We start from the raw sequence: 16058 nt of genomic DNA, 5'->3' as shown, positions 1-16058 counted from the left end.
ATGTCTGGACTATGAAAGGGGTCCTTTATTGTTTACGCTAGCTTTCCAACCACAGACTGAGGAGTCTCTGAATAACTTGCAGGAGTGTCTCTGGAAGGCGGGCAGTCTGGCTTAGGGAGATCATTTTGTTATTTCGCCAGCCCTCGCTCCTTGCTCCACAAAGGCTGTGCAGCAGGGAGGCACAGTATTTTTCAGCAGGGTAAAATCCAGGATAGTGCAGATCTGCACCAGCCCTCAGCAGGGACATGGGTTTATCTGTAGTGCTGCCAAACTGGTAAATTCTTCAGCCTGATAGAGAGCTGCTCCACCCATGAGCATCTTGTAAGTTAAAAGAAATAAAGATGTCACCTCGTATCCACTCCAAGCCCTGCAGGGATGGGGCAGCTGTGCTGGAACCTGCTCGGAGTCTGTGCTAACCACCCTGACCCGCTGCTCGCTGGCATTGACCTGTCCCCTTTTATTTTTAGAAGAAGCTTTGATCTGGCAAGCGTTTTGTTTAATTCATAACTTAAGAATATTAGCCTGAATAATTAAAGAGGTGCCAACATAGAAACAAATATAGCTGTAATTTTCGACAAAAATAATGTGCTGGAAAAATTGTGCCGTTAAAACTCTCACCTGTGAAAAGTCTCCCACTGCCTGAGCTGGGAGCAGGGCTCCATCCATCTGTCACACGCTGCAGGGAGTTTTGATTAAATAGAAATTGCAGGTGAGGGCAATTGGCTTTGGCTGGGGAGGATAACTCAGGGGGACAGAGGTTCCCACCCTTATATTTCTGAGCCCTTTGGAAGTTATCAAAACATGCTTTCATAAACCCTGAACCTCCTTTCCATTGCCATTTCTGGTACTTTTATTTCTTTGCCTTCATTCTTGCTTTTCTTGTTGGTCTCTCTCTTCTGCAAAACTGGCCACCGGCCCTCAGGGTAGCACTGGGGGTTGCCCTGGGCTTGGGGGCTTCTTTGTTTGTTCTTTCTGTCTGGTTGTGACTCCTCTTCTAGTCGTACAGTTACGTCAAACATGTTTTATGGTATTTTATTTTATTTCTAAGGCATTGAATTCATTCCAAACCCCTCTGTTATCCTGTGCAGACTCAAAGAGTTCTGGAGTCTGCCTTTAAAAAGCGTGCGATTGTCAGGTCTGTGCTTTGTGTTGCCTTTTGTTGCCTGTTCTTTGGATCCCCTCTCGGTGAATGCGCCACGCTGCTCTTCAGGCGCTGGCGTGAGCGCGCGGAAAGATTTCTTTCTGAACCCGACTGCTGGAGACGTTAGGGAATCGATCCTGGGTGCCGTAGATGAACCTCCTGGGGTTCAGTGGGAAACCTGAGGTTGTGATCCCAGCACTTCCACACATCTCTGCAGTTACAAAGGGCTGCCTTTCTCTTTATGTGAAGATAAGACGGGGAATTGTGTGCGTGCGCTGCTGCCTGGTGCGTAGTGAGATATTACAGGGGTTTTTTTTCTGTTTTTTTTTTTTTTTTTCTTTTTTTTTTCCCCCGAAGTCTACATTCTATCACAACTGGAAACTTCACAGTGGAAATAATTTATCATTTTCCATTTTTTTTTTTTTGTTATAAATCCATTCAGTACAATAAAAGCCAAGTAAAATGCTGTGTTTAAATAATAATAATAAAAAAAAGTTCCTTCAGTGCAAACTACTTTTTAACCTAATAATGTTCTTTATACAGTTTGTAAATCCGGCTGCGTCATGGGCTCATTGCTCACGGCCTTGCTGCCATCCTCCAGACACACTCAGAGCTGCAAAGGAGTTAATTCCCTTATTATAGAAGGAGGAAAAAGCCAGAGGAGACTGTAATGGAATTGTCCCACTCTCGTGAATTCCAATTTCCCATGCCCACGCAGCTCCGGCTGCAAAGCCACTTCGGGGAAAGTGGCAATTTCTCTCTTGACAGAGCTATATTGGGAGGCAGCCCCGCTCCAGCAGTGGCACCATCCGTTTTGGAGCCACGCGCTCAGCTTGGAGAGGGCAGAACAGGGGTAGGAATGGGGAAGGTTTGTTGTGCAGCAGCAATAGGAACTGCCTTAGCTAAGGGCTATCTCTGGGGGCATCGGCATTGGGTTTTACTGGGGAGCAAGGGAGCAGCATGGTGAGATGCTCGGGTAGCCCAGGATCCAGGCTGGCATTGCTGTGGGCTGCTGCCTTTTACTCCTCAGCCCTTGGCAGGCATCGCCCACAGTCATGATCCCATGGGATGATGCAAAGAGGAGCAGAGAAAGTCTGCTTGGGAAACAAGTCAAGCTGAGAGCCCATCAAAATGATTAGCTAACAGTGAGTGCCACTGTGACAGGCATCTGCCCCATAGAGACCATTTCCCAGGACAGAGGGACAGGAAGGGTTCTCTGGGCCAAAAATCTCTCTGTAAAATCACCTTCCTACCTGGGCCAGGAGGAAATTGCTTGGGATCCGCTCCCCGAGCTGGTTTTCTCCTGTGTAACTCCATCTAAATCCGAGACACTTCTCGCCCCCACTCCTGGCCTCCAGCCACAGTGAAGCAGCTTGATTTACATCCTGTTTACCAGCCTGATGTTTCGTAGTGGGCTTTTGCTGTATTTCCCCATCTTCTCACATTCTCATTCTGCCAATTCTTCTTTCTTTTGTTTGTTTGCTCTCCTACTCTTTTCTTTAATGCCATGTGTGCCGGGAAGCCAGTTAACCTTTCCAGTAATAACCGAGACTAACCCAGAGCTCTTGTTGTTCTTGACACAGTGTATTGTAACAGTACAGTAATGTGGTGTTGTGTTAGTTGTGAAGTTCACCACCTGGAGTTTAACAGATGTCTGTATTTCCCAAGATGTTGGTATTGTTTAGATCTTTATTGCAATAATTATAAAGGATACTGTGTGATAGGGGGCAGGGGCTTCGCACCTGGATAATTACAGATGAACAATACCCAATTTACGTGCAGAAATGCACAGGTCATCTTAAATAAATAATGTTTATACAGCAGCAAGAAAAGCAGTTCATCTGTCCAGAAAGTTCCCTGCCTACCTAGGCACAGTAGCTGTTTGTCCGCGGTGCTCGGACAGCATGCTCTTTTGTGTGTGCATCATCTCGAGGTAATTTCTGTACTGCACTAATATGCATGGCCAGCATGCGGGGAACAGTGAAGTGAGTGGCGGTATGATTTATAAACAGGGTTGACAAATCCCCTCCTAACAAACTTACTGGTGAAGGACAAAGCATTTGCCGATGGTAATTTTCTAAGGCTGCATCCACCACAGCAGCAGCCAGAGACGTTTGGCTCTGGAAACCTTGGGGATGTGCTGGGAAAGGTGACAAGGAGCTTTGGTGTTTGGGAGAAGGGAGAAGCCTTTGCAGATAGATGAGCAATTAGCAACCCTGCTTATAAGGTCACGCACTAACTAATCCAGGTGCAGGATCCCTGCACAGGAGACATTTTAGAAACTCTCTCTAAATCCTCTCTCTGTTCTAACAGCATCGGTGCTATTCTGTAGGATTTGGAATTACCTGTCAATCAAAGCTAAGAAAAATTTGAATTCCAGTGTAATTATTCATAAGTAAATCCACTGCAAGAAAAGGCAGAAACATTGACATTTTTCTCTTTGAATGTGAATTATACATAAATGTAGAAGAAGTAAGTGATCCAATTACTATGGTGTTTCTTTCTGCGATGATAAGTTGGTTCATAAAAATAGGTCCTGTTCCTAACTTAATTGTATTCAAACATTTTAGTTAATTTGCTACTCATAATTTAGCATAATGTGATCGAGATATCTTGACTTTATGGAGATTTATGCAGATTCTGAGATATCTGACAAAGTCTTATGAGTGAGTCAGCAGCTACCAGTCTGCTTTTTTGTAAGCACTCAATAGATTCAGCATGAAAATTCATTTTACAGACCTTTTCATCGATATTGTGCTTTAGCACTCCGGTACAGATCACCTAAAGCACAGTGCAGATCAGAAAGTGAATATTAATACTGCCTTTTATGTGTTGACACCGAGGTAGAATTTTGGACGTTCCAAACCCCTACAGAATAAAACTGCTAAAGGATTTGTCTCTCTGGTCCCTGGGCTGTAGGGGAAAAGCCTGTCTCTACCGAAGAGAACAAAACTCTGATTTTCAGGATCCTGTTATGAAGCAGGGAGCGCATGAAACCATTAAATCTATGGTTTTGATTGCAATGTTATTGACTATTGACAAAGTAAATTCTACTTCCAGGCAAAACTTAATCTTCTAAAATCAGTTTTCCCTGAGGGCAACCCAAATCTGGGCTTCACGGCTTCCCTTGGCCTGACTTTTTGCTCAGAGTAATGTATCAAACTGTACATTTGCTCAGCAGCACAAAATATCAAGCCGTGTAATTCTTACAGTTCAATAATTTTCATAACCAGTTGATCATCTAATTAGAAGAGTAATATTACACTCTGACATATTCAAGACAGTCCTTTCCACTTCAATCTGCATTATAATGCCTTCTTGAAAATTGTACTGAATTATATACTCAGCCTTGGCATTTCCTCATTAGAGATTAGGTGAGTAAATGAGTTTATCTCTAGGAACATTCGAGGTCTAAAGAGCATGTCGTCCCTGCAGCAGCCCAACCTGGGAATGAGTTGAACAGTGAAATCTGTACTTTGATAATCTTGTATAAATGGAGGTTCGTTATTTTCTAATCACTAAGGCTGACGGATCAGTTTTCCTTGGTATTTTTATGGACCATTTTTCAGCCCTCTGACAGCCAAAGTGTTGAATTTTGTTCTCTCCACAGTTTATTGCAAAGAGCATAATAGGACTGAATTACTTCTCTTTCAAAGACCACCGCTAACTGAATGCCCTGTATTTTTAAGCCATTGTTACTAAAATCTGTCCCCAAAATCTTACCGCTAATTGGGCTTTTGGATACTTTGGGGACTTTCTAAGCTCAGTAGCTAAAAAAAAATGTTGTTTTAATTTAAATTTTGTTGAAATTTCCCTACGGTGAAAGCATTCCTTAGCACCACAGTAATCCCAGCTCACCTCATCCCTGATGCCATAAGGCTGAGTATAGCGCATGTCCCGCTGAAGACATTTAATGGATGTAAGATGACGGGAGCCCTGCTGTGTATTAAAAATGGTAACATGCCAGCAAGGGAGGGCAAAAAAAAAAAAAAAAGAAAAAGACAGCATGTTGCTGTAATCGGTGTAGAATTTATCATCTTTGGAGTCTGGAAAGTGAGGGCGCATTGACTTGAGCAAGACGCAGAGAAATGACTTGACGTGCCTCTCCGCTCTCCTCCTCCCGCTGCAGAAGCACAGTGCAAGCCCTACTATTCAGATTACTCCCGCTTCCGCCTCCTGATCCACCAGATGTGCACCAGCCATTATCTGGATCTGTTCATCACAGGCGTCATCGGCCTCAACGTGATCACCATGGCCATGGAGCACTACCAGCAGCCAAAGGTACCGGGCCAGAGGGGGACAAAGCAGGGGGTAACAAGCTCAGCCATGGTGGGATGAGGTTGGTGGGCACAGTTACGGCCACTTTTGCTGTTTGACCTCAGGGTCCCATTCACTAAGTCCAAATCATCCCTTGGCACCACTGCAAATACCCGTCCTACATCTGGCTTCCAGCTCAGACCATGGCCATCTGTACCAGGAGCCTCTTGCACCTCTCCCTTCTAGTTAAGTGCAAGCTGACTGCTCTGAAAATGAGGACGGGAGCATGTTTGACTTAATATTCCCACAAATGAAGGAGAAAAAAAAATGCACTTGTGAAATCTTTTTGACACGTTTCCCCCAAATCCCCAAAGTCCTGTAGGGCCTAATTTTCACAGGCAGTGGGTTCCACGCTGGTCCCTAAAATACATTTTAATATATTAGTGTGCTAAGCTCCTGAGTCTTGGTCATATTCTGAAAATAAAAACAGCCTGTCCTGGGATGTCAAGTCTCTTGCGCGTAAGAATGAAATGGAAATAGGTGCCTTTGCCATATAACTTGTACTTATTTTTATTAGCCACTTTCAGAATGAATAAATACAGCACACAATAGGAAGAAGTATTCTTTAAGACTAGACAGAGCTTGAATACTTAATGTAAAAAAAAAAAAAAAAAAAAAAGACCTTCAAGCGAGGGGAAAAATATCCTCCAACCTATCATAAAGAAGCCAAAAAGTGAAAGGGCACAAGCCCAATTTATTTCTTCTGTTCAGGTCACCTTTAAATACCTTGGAAGGCTCATTGCATGATTCAGTCATTTGGTGATGAAAAAGGTTGTTGGCTAAGGAGCTCGTATTGGAATCGCTCGAGGGCGTGCATCTTACCGCAGTCGTTTTGCAGCTACGTTTTCTCTTGTATTATAAAAATGTTGGGCAGGCTTTTGTTTTTAATTTTCTTTAGGAAAATAACATTTTGTCTCTAAGCCTCTGGTATGCAGCATCTGGGTAATAACTCCAAACTCGGTCTGTGCTGAGATGACAGCACGGCAAGGGCCATGCACATGTTTGAGGGCCCTGCTGAATCAGGGCCCCGCAGTCGCTCCGGGCTGGGTAACTGATGGTGAGGATCCCACAGATATTTAGGAGGCTAAGTGTACCAAAAAGCTGTGTACCCAAACTAATGATTTCTTTGCATGTTGGTGATGAGATACTTAAGAGGCCATACAGAATGCTACTGCTGCAGTGCTCCTTTGCAGGCATGTTTTTTGGGATGAAATCAGCTCTGATGGAGCTCCCGGTGGTGCAAAAGTTGCCCCTGCCAGGAGGTGCCTGTAGTTATGGGCCAGACTGGGACACCTGCAGAGGGAAGGGTGGCAGAGGAATACCCAGGCTGCTCGGTCCTGCTGGCTTGCTGTTCCAATGACCTGCTCCTTGCCAAAAGCGCAAGGTGAGGAGTAAAGGACAGGCTGTCACCAAGCAGCCATTTGGCCAAGGGCTCGTACAGACCCAGCCAGCACACAGCTCCCGCAGCAGCACACAAACGAGCACGTGGGATGAAATTCAGCTTTCTGCAGAGAGCATGAGGATTTTGCGCTGCTGACAGCTGCAAATGCAGCAGTTCCTATCACTTACCCAAGTGATCTCAGCCAAGGCTGCGTTCCTGCCAGCAGCAGTCAGGTCCCTGTGGGCTTTAAGTCATGCCTTGGGTTGTTAATATCACCCCATCCCGCAAATTATGTTGGGTGGGCCAGGGCCAGGCAGAAATGCCATCTGTGCACTCCCTGGAGTACTGGAACTTTTCCTTGGGACATTTCTCATCCTGCGAGAGGCTGCGGTTGGAGTCTTTTGTCTGTAGTTAGGAATTGAGGAGCTGTGGTGAAAGCAGGAGAGGGCAGGTTTGAGGGCAGCACGGCCCCTTTGCAGAGCTGGCATCTAACTGCTGTGCTGTGTCCACATCCCAGGTTCTCGATGAAGCCCTGAAGATTTGCAATTACATCTTCACCGTTATCTTTGTCCTGGAGTCTGTTTTCAAGCTTATCGCCTTTGGGTTTCGTCGCTTCTTCCAAGACAGGTAACTAAAGCTACATGTTGACCGTGAGGGCAGCTGCGGGTTTTTAGAGTGTGCTGCCCAAATTCAGCATCTTAGACCCCAGCACTCTTCCCAGTGATGGCATCTAACACGTGGAAATGCTTTTTGGTGTGGCTGGTGGAAACCAGGGTAGGCGGACAGTTTGGATGTGAGTTGGAGACAGGAGCGTGCATGTGAAGAAGAGTGACTTGCACCGATTTGGTGGGTGGACAAAATTGGAGCAAGTCACTCACCGACTGTCTGGTTCCCTTGTCACACCGACTGCATGTCCACAGAATCGTGAGGACTGAGTGAAGTGGCAGAATTTGTGCCAAGGGAGAGAGACTGCTCCTGAGCAGAAATCAAAGAGCAAAAGGACCTCCTTTTGTGCAGATGCTGAGCAGAAGATGAAATGGCTGCTTTTTCTAAATTTCCACTCTCGTATCTTACAAATAAATATTTTATGTCAATGGTAAATCTTTCTCCTCCCATTTTCACCTCCTTCAAGGTCAATACCAAGAGCCCTGGCACTGAGCTGGACATGATGTGAATCATTCAGCAGCCAGGGGCATGGTTTCACATGTCTGCCCCCGTTTCGGCTCTCTGTGCTGGGATTACATCTCTGTCTGACCCGGCAGGAATCCGTGGTGTCTTTCCTTCACCCAGTGCAATTTTTGTTCCAAGGACTGGGCACGGGCTTCACCTCTTTCTGGGCTAAAGCTCACGCTGAGGTCCACGAGTGCCATGTCTGGAAGGGGCCAACAGAGGCTGCAGCATCTCCCCTGAGGTCTGCAGCCTCTGGGTAGAAAACTGCCCTGCTTTGTTTCTGTTTGCTTCAGTCGAGAATAACGTTGGCTGTTAGCTGATTTTATAACAAGCTGCATTAGTTATAATGATTTCATAACATAACTGCTTTTGTATAATACCCTCAGAAAAATGCTGCAGATTCATTTGAGTGCGAGAACCATTGAAATGACTGGAATTCATGTGAAACAAGCTGCCTCCTGTTGCCAGCTTCTTAGTAGATGTTAAACTTCATTTTGTGTTGTCTCCAGATGGAACCAATTAGATCTGGCAATTGTGCTGCTGTCTATCATGGGTATCACTTTGGAAGAGATTGAGGTGAATGCTTCGCTACCAATTAACCCCACTATTATCCGAATCATGAGGGTTCTCAGGATTGCTCGAGGTGAGACAAATTAAGCAGAACTGGCTTGTGTTAGAGGTTGCAGGGTCCCCTCCAGGAGAGAGTTAAGCATTGGGAAACAGTTCTGGGGCACATCCCCATCGCAGTGTGCATAGCTCTGGCATCAACAGCCTGTAAACAAATAAAAGAACAATGGGGGAAAATACTTGCGAGGAGCCAAAAAGCTGAGCCAACTGACCATGTGTTTCTATCTTAAGAGGACTTGAAGACCGAGAGCTTAGAAATAAAGGACAAATAGCTGTGGTTGTAACTCCCAGAGATGTACCTGGGAAATTATGCCAGTCAAATCAAACTCGTCTCTGACGGGGATTACAGAACACAAGCTTGAGTACATTGGCTTTAAAAGACAAGCATCTAATAAATTTAATTTCCCGTGGGACTTTACATCTCACCACATTGTGACAAAACATGCCTCATCACTCTGCATCCATCTGTCCCCTCAGAACTGTAATGACACGTACCCGAGTTGTGAAGCCAGCTTCCTTAGGGCTGCGTTTTTCACAACAGGGACGTCTCAGGTCCAAACGTTGGAGAGGCAAAATGTGAGTGCTCAGGCCCTTAATAAAGTGCTCCCAGGCTTTCCTGAAGGGCAATGTTGTGCTCTGAGGCATAATTGCTATGATTGCAGTCCTCATCTAAGCAACGAAAGAAGAAATGAAGTGCTGTTGTGTCTCAAGGGAGAAAAAAGTGTTTTTCCTGTGCATTGGATCCCTTTCAGAATTAAAAATATAAGCAGTTTCCAACTGGATATGCAGCCTTCTGGAAGAGATGTGTAAATCAGTTCCTCAGTGAATCATATATGAAAGTGGGTAGCCTATGGAAGTGGGAAAGTAGCCCCAGAGCTGGGAAAGCAACTGCTCACAGTGCAGGGGAAGAAAGAGCTGGGTCCAACAGAGATGACGTGGGGAAAGGATATTCTCTGTCATGTATTTTGTTAGATTCAAAACCCAAGCTGGAAGTACACCTGGTGTGCAAAGTGGTGTAAGAGGCCAGCGAAGGATGCAGCTCCCCCCAGCTGTTAGCTTTAAAGCAGCTAGAAGGGAACATGTGCGTACCTTTTAAACCTCATTATTCTGCTCGGTAGCTGGAGGTGAAACGGCTGCTCCTGTGTTCCTGGGTAGGTGTCAAATTGTCCTTCTCAGTGAGAGGGAAAGGAAAAGCCAGGCAGAATGGCAGTGCTTTCTCCAGGTCTCGGGATAGGTGATGCTGCTGCTCGCAGGAGTTCAATAGTATCCAAGCAACCAGGAGCGATGCCAAAGGGCCAGGAGCTGTAGTGGCTCATGGAGAACACTTGCCATCATTTCACATTTCTCCTCCTATAAACCTGTGGCTCCTGTGAGGGGGGCTGAGTTTGTGCCTCCGTACTAATGCTGCCGTTACCATATTACGACCGTGTTTTCTGCAGTGTTGAAGTTGCTGAAGATGGCTGTAGGGATGAGAGCCCTGCTGGACACCGTGATGCAAGCGCTGCCTCAGGTAACCCACTGCCACAGCACACCAGATCTCCTCTGGCCCACAGCTGATTTCTTATTGCGGAGGAATGCTAATCATTTTATCTCTACTGTCATTAGAGACTCACATTTCCCTTCCGAAGCACAGTCTGAGATACAGTCCTCACATTGAGGTCATTTTTCCCCCGAAGCAATTTAAGTTTTGGATTAAAGAATACAGCAAGAAACAGGTCTGGAACAAAAAAATCAATGAATGTTCTTTTTTTTTTCTTTTTTTTTTTTTTTTTTTTCTTTTCCCCCCCATTTCTTTTTCTCTTTCCAGGTGGGGAATCTGGGTCTTCTCTTCATGTTGTTGTTTTTCATATTTGCAGCTCTTGGAGTGGAGCTCTTTGGAGACCTCGGTGAGTGCTGCCCTGCGCCGTGATGGCAAAAGGGGGTGGGCGCGGGGGCGAGCGGGGGTCTCACTGCCGCACTTGGTCCCGCAGAGTGCGACGACACGCACCCCTGCGAGGGGCTGGGGAGGCATGCCACCTTCCGAAACTTCGGGATGGCCTTTCTCACTCTCTTCCGGGTATCCACGGGGGACAACTGGAATGGGATAATGAAGGTAAGAGACCCACGGAAACGGCATTGCCTGTTGCTGCTCTCAACAATGGTCCTGATCCCTGCTGCCCAGCAGCGCGATGCCTGTAGTTATGCCATGGTTTCTGGACACCCCGTATGTTTCCTTTCTTAACCCTGAGAGAGCACCTTAAGAAGACAGGATAAAAGCAAAGGGACACATTTCTCAAGTGGCATGAGTTCAGTTCAGTAACAGATGAGTTTTGATTATTTTTTTTCTTAAGTCTCCAATTACTATTGCTTTTTTGTGGTTTTTGGTTTTGTGTGTTGGTTTTATTGTTGTTTTCTGAGAAAACCCATGTTTCTGGGAGAGAGTCTGTCTTAGGGGACAGCCTAAAAGTCAAGTCACTGTGAAGAAACCTGCTCTGTGAACGCCCGGGGTGCCAGCTGGGCCGAGGGAATTGCTGGTCTGTCTGTCCGTAGCCCATGGTGAATGTAAGCTGGCTAAACCCCACCAGGGAGCTGTGAGCTTGAGGAAGGGGTGTCTGCAAGCCCTGCTACTGTGGGGTAGCCGATGGGTTGTAGTGCACCCTGCTTTGCCCTGAGTCCATGCACCACATTCTTGTTTTTGGTTTCTAACCTTGTAAAACGGGCTTATCCAAAGCGAGGCACTGGAACGAGTGAGGCCATTACAGTACCAGCATGTCAATGGCTGTTGCTGAGCTCCCCAGGGACAATGTCCTTTGAGCCTGCTTATGGTGACTAACACGGGAGAAGAAGTGAGGTTTTACTTGGAAGTATTTTGTCACTCTGGACATGAGACTTGTCCAAACTTCTCTGTTTTCTGCATGGAGGGAGAACCCACTGCAGCCAAATGGCAGGCAGAGGTCTGTGCTGGCCAGCTGGAACCTCCTCACACCCCTCAGCCATTCTCCCCTTGTTTCTAGGACACCCTGCGAGACTGTGACCAGGAGTCCACCTGCTACAACACCGTCATTTCGCCCATCTACTTCGTCTCCTTCGTGTTGACAGCCCAGTTCGTCCTGGTGAACGTGGTGATCGCCGTGCTCATGAAGCACTTGGAGGAGAGCAACAAGGAGGCTAAAGAGGAGGCAGAGCTCGAGGCAGAACTGGAGATGGAGATGAAGACAATCAGCCCTGGCCATCGCAGCCCCTCGGACATCTTTGCTTGGACAGGCAGTGTCGGTGGCGAGAGACCCGAGAGCCCCCGAGGATGTACCAATCCCATGCAAATCAAGGTGGATTCTCAGCTCTCATTAGTTTACCCTATGGTGAGAATCTCAGTTGGAGGGTGAAGAGGGGTTGGCCTGCTAAGGGAAGACATGCACGAGTCGGTAATGAAGGAGCGGGTGTACCATACGCCAGGGGCTTGGATTCCTCGCTGTCTGCTGACGGATTGCTGCACGGTGTTGGAGCCAGTGCTCCAGGAAGGAGACCCTAGGCAGGTCTCCAGTCCACCTTGGTGCATCTGTTTAGAGGTACAGAGCTTTGCAATTTGTTCTGGAGATGTGCCCAAGCCACCAAGTACAGAGCTTGCTCTAAATTTGCTCTAATCCAAAGTTTGGGCTAGGCTCTTTGCAAGAGCAAAATTACGAGCATAATAGTGCTGCCACAAACTGCAACATAAAAGAGGAATAAAACTTGGCTAATCTTTGCTTAAGAAATAAATTTGTTTTATAGAGCCTCAACTTAAAATCCATCCCCACAATCAAGCGTGTAAGAAAAGATTATTTTAACAATAGAATAATCCAGGGGGGACGCAAACCTGAGCTCACCAGCACTCGTGGCAAAACTCCCATTAGCAGGAGCAGGGCCCTGACGTGGTAGTTGCTACGGCTGCAGCAAGTCTCTGCAAAGCAGAGCTTCTGGATGAAGACTCCGTTTGAGGAATGAGGGAGGTGAGGTCAAGACCCAGACGGGTCCTTTGGGAGGGAACTGCACTGGAATTATACAAGAAAAATGGTCCAGCCTTTTTTTAGTCTTAGCTGATTGCAAATTGGGTTAAACTCTACACAGACCTCATTAGCTTTTATTACATCATGATTTCACAACCGCATATCTTGGCCTCTGCCTGCGGCGGACTAATGAGTATTCTAATGCATGAAAAACTCATTTATGATCTTTAGTCCAAGAGTGAAAAAGAGTAAATCCCTACTTGAGCTTTGTTTCAGTTCCTAAGCTACCGGCGATTTCTGGTTCCATTAGGAGTCACTGATGTCTGAGATGGAGTCCAAAGCTGCTCTTTGGCACAAGAAAAAGGAGTTCAGGGCAATATGGGGAAATCCAGGCTCATTACAGCCTCTAGGAAGAAACAACATGTCCCAACTGCTGTTGTACATGTTGAGCAGAGTGCTGGCAAACTGTCCTCAGCTCTATTGCCCTGCATCAGTACTCATTGGCAAAAAGAGAAGTTGTAGAATTGCAGGAGAAATCAATGAGAAGGATGCTTTCAGCTCTTCAGCCTGTTAAACCTGTCCTTTGCGAAGGTGGCATTGGGAAGGGCTTATTCTTGTCAAAATCTCCAGAACATCTTTCTTGCTCTTCCACCCAAACAGAGGCTTTGAAAACCTCCAGAAGAATTCCAATTATTTAAGGTCCCAGCCAAAAATCTTCAGGACAAATCTGATGCTTGAGCATGACAGTAGAGGAATTCAATTCCCAGGACACGACCCTGCAAGGACATGTGGTTAGCATGCTCTTCTGCTTGCCTTGTCCCCAAGATTTTTGCACTGTGTGCTGTTTGACTGTAATGACGGTCTTCATTTCATCGTACACATTAGACATTCCCTACATGAAAGGTGCTTAAATTGCTGCCACACCGTGTGTGAGGGGTCCTGCTCTGAGCACCCTCCTGCTGTCTGTGCTGTGGCCAGATGGTTTGAAGTTGGCCAGGACAACAGAGGCACCTCAGCCCGTGTCTGGCACATGAATGAGTGACCTGAGGTGTGGCTGTCCTGGGCTTCTGCAGCTTTCATGGACAGGATGCTCGGCATCTCTTCCAGTTGGGTTATTTTAGTTCATGTGACCAAGGATATGGATTTAGGTGTCAGATATTAGGCCCTCTTTGCTCAAAAGCATGGACTATGGGCTCATGAACCTTACAGCAGTAGTGTCCTGTAGAAAACAGCCCCATTACACAGCTCAGACACCAGCAGGATCCAGCCATGTGTGTTGAGGGCTGAGGGGTCTGGGACACAGCAGCCCCTCCAGTCCCATCTCTCGTGATGTTGGAGAAAGCTTTCACTGCTCACTGTGATATTACCACACTGTTCTCTCTCCTCTCCTGCCTCACCTTGCCTGTCCTGTTGTTTCTGTTACTGCTATTCTCCATTAATGTTTGTCTTTTTTTTTCTCCCTTCTGTTCTTTTTTCCTCTTTTGTTTGCTTTGTTTTTTTTTGTTTCTTTGTTTGTTTGTTTTTTGTTTTTTGTTTTTTTTACACTGTACTTTTTTCTCTCTGTCCCTCAAATTTTATCTCTTTCTTTGGCTTGCTCTACCCTTCTGCATGCTACACACCACCCCTCCTAGGAAAGGCACTTGTTTGATACCATATCACTGCTGATCCAGGAATCTCTGGAAGGAGAGCTGAAGCTGATGGACAACCTGTCAGGCTCTGTGTGCCATCATTATGCCCTCCCTGCTCCCGAATATTACAACTCTGAGAACCAGGTTAATATTCCTAATTTCCTGAAAAGTCTCCATCCAAACTTGATTTGACTGAGACCTTTAATAGAGAGTTAAAATTCTTTGCTTTTATGTAATGTAGTCACAGGGATTTTGGAGGATAATCATTCTGGCTTTTTCTCTGAGAGTCAGGATAAGATCTGGTTTTATGAAGTTGTGTATCAGTACAAGAGGAAAAATACAGGCTTTGAGTTTCCATCTTCAACACAGTAAGAAGGTTTTCTTTGGATTTACTGTTCGTGAGTGCTGCAGGGAAAATGTGCAAAATCCCATCTTCATCCTCCAGTGGGGTTCTTGTGTCTGGCATCTTGCTCTCACCCAGGGCTCCACGGCAGTGTCAGGACACAACTGCAGAGCCTGGAGGACAGCTTGAGTTGTTCCCAGAGGGGAGCCTGAGCTGGCAGGGATCAGAAGTTGATCTCTGCATCTTGTGCCTACTTACACTACGTGAAAATCCAGTTTTGAATGATTTTCCTACAGCGGCTTCTCGCAAGTGGGTCATTGTAAACTAGATCCTCATCTCTGATCCACACTGAATTCTGAAGGTGAGGCAGCCCTTAACAATGTACTTAAGTAATGGCGTGCTCCAGTACTTTCTTGAATACATGCTGTAGTGCTTATTTAAAAACAGTTCATTTACTTCTTAGAATAAAATTCCTTCTTTTTCAAGCATGTCATTCTTTAGAGCAAATATTTTCCCTAACTCACAGCAGTAACCATAATAATAATTCAAACATACCTTTTTTTTTTTTTTTCCCCTGCAGTTGGAATTCAGCAAATTCCGTATTTCTTCATTTCTTTTCTTTCTGGCTAAAAATAGCCAGAAGTTTTCTTGTTAAATCAGTGTGCTTATTTACGAGCTCACTGACACTCTAAATTATCCAACTCAGTGGTTCATTAGAGGGAAGGAACAAGCTTAGGTAAAATGAAATCCTACTGCAGGTCTTTATATAGCAGGAGAACATGTCTCCCTCTGATTGCTGCCTATCGCTCTCCAGATTGAAGTCTATTAAGCTGTAGGAAGCAGCTGCCTCTGAGAGCTGCTGGAGGAACAGAGACAGTAGCTTTGGTGGGGAAGGCTGAGGGTCAGTGCGAATCGCAGCAAGAGCTGGCTGGGAATTTTTTGCCACAACATTTTTCACCAGAAAGTGCTGTTGCAGCAAAAAAAAAAATAATAAAAAATAAATAAAAAAATAAAAAAATAAAAAAAATTTGTTTTGACATTTTTATGTAATGAAAAAATATAGCATTTCAGTTTGCAGTGGGTTTTTCTTTTCAAATTTAAGCTAGACTTTTTTTGTTGTTGTTGCAATTAAAAAACATATAAATCAATTGAATGTTTCCAACAAAATGTTTTGACTGCCTCAAATTCAATTTTGGGAGAGGGGAGGCTGAAAGGAGGGCTGTTTTGTTTACATTTTGGCTTTTCCGTTCACAACATTTGTCATGTTCTCGGGCAAGTCAGGAATTCAGAGCAGCGCTGGGACCTGCTGAAAGCAACCTGACGAATGGCAGCTCCCAGCAGAGCAGCTCTGCTGGGCAGGAGATGCCGGCGCCCACCACGCTCCAGCACAGCCCAGCTCCAGTCAGCGGGCTGGATGTGTCCCCATGAGCCATCGGCATCCCCGTTAGGGATTGCAGTCTTCGTGCTGGCAGCCTGCTCAGTCCTGCCT

General features: G+C 45.8%; 1 protein-coding gene across 12 annotated transcripts in view; it reads left to right on the top strand.

Moving 5' to 3' along the window:
• Positions 1 to 16058, top strand: part of CACNA1G (calcium voltage-gated channel subunit alpha1 G) — a 94959-nt gene that overhangs the window by 66454 nt on the left and 12447 nt on the right. For 5 of the 12 annotated variants that reach the window (XM_032199589.1, XM_032199587.1, XM_032199588.1 and 2 more), the window contains 8 exons: positions 5271 to 5422; positions 7357 to 7466; positions 8519 to 8652; positions 10076 to 10146; positions 10444 to 10522; positions 10607 to 10728; positions 11630 to 11941; positions 14230 to 14370. In XM_032199589.1, coding sequence (XP_032055480.1) covers positions 5271 to 5422; positions 7357 to 7466; positions 8519 to 8652; positions 10076 to 10146; positions 10444 to 10522; positions 10607 to 10728; positions 11630 to 11941; positions 14230 to 14370 — 1121 coding nt within the window. Of the gene's footprint in view, positions 1 to 5270; positions 5423 to 7356; positions 7467 to 8518; positions 8653 to 10075; positions 10147 to 10241; positions 10352 to 10443; positions 10523 to 10606; positions 10729 to 11629; positions 11975 to 14229; positions 14371 to 16058 lie in introns of those variants that run through there. The other 7 variants (XM_032199595.1, XM_032199591.1, XM_032199594.1 and 4 more) reach the window with 4 other exon arrangements.

The sequence above is a fragment of the Aythya fuligula genome, chromosome 18, assembly GCF_009819795.1.
Source record: "Aythya fuligula isolate bAytFul2 chromosome 18, bAytFul2.pri, whole genome shotgun sequence".
In the NCBI taxonomy this organism is placed as follows: Eukaryota; Metazoa; Chordata; class Aves; order Anseriformes; family Anatidae; genus Aythya; species Aythya fuligula.
This window is presented reverse-complemented; position numbering and strand designations above follow the sequence as displayed.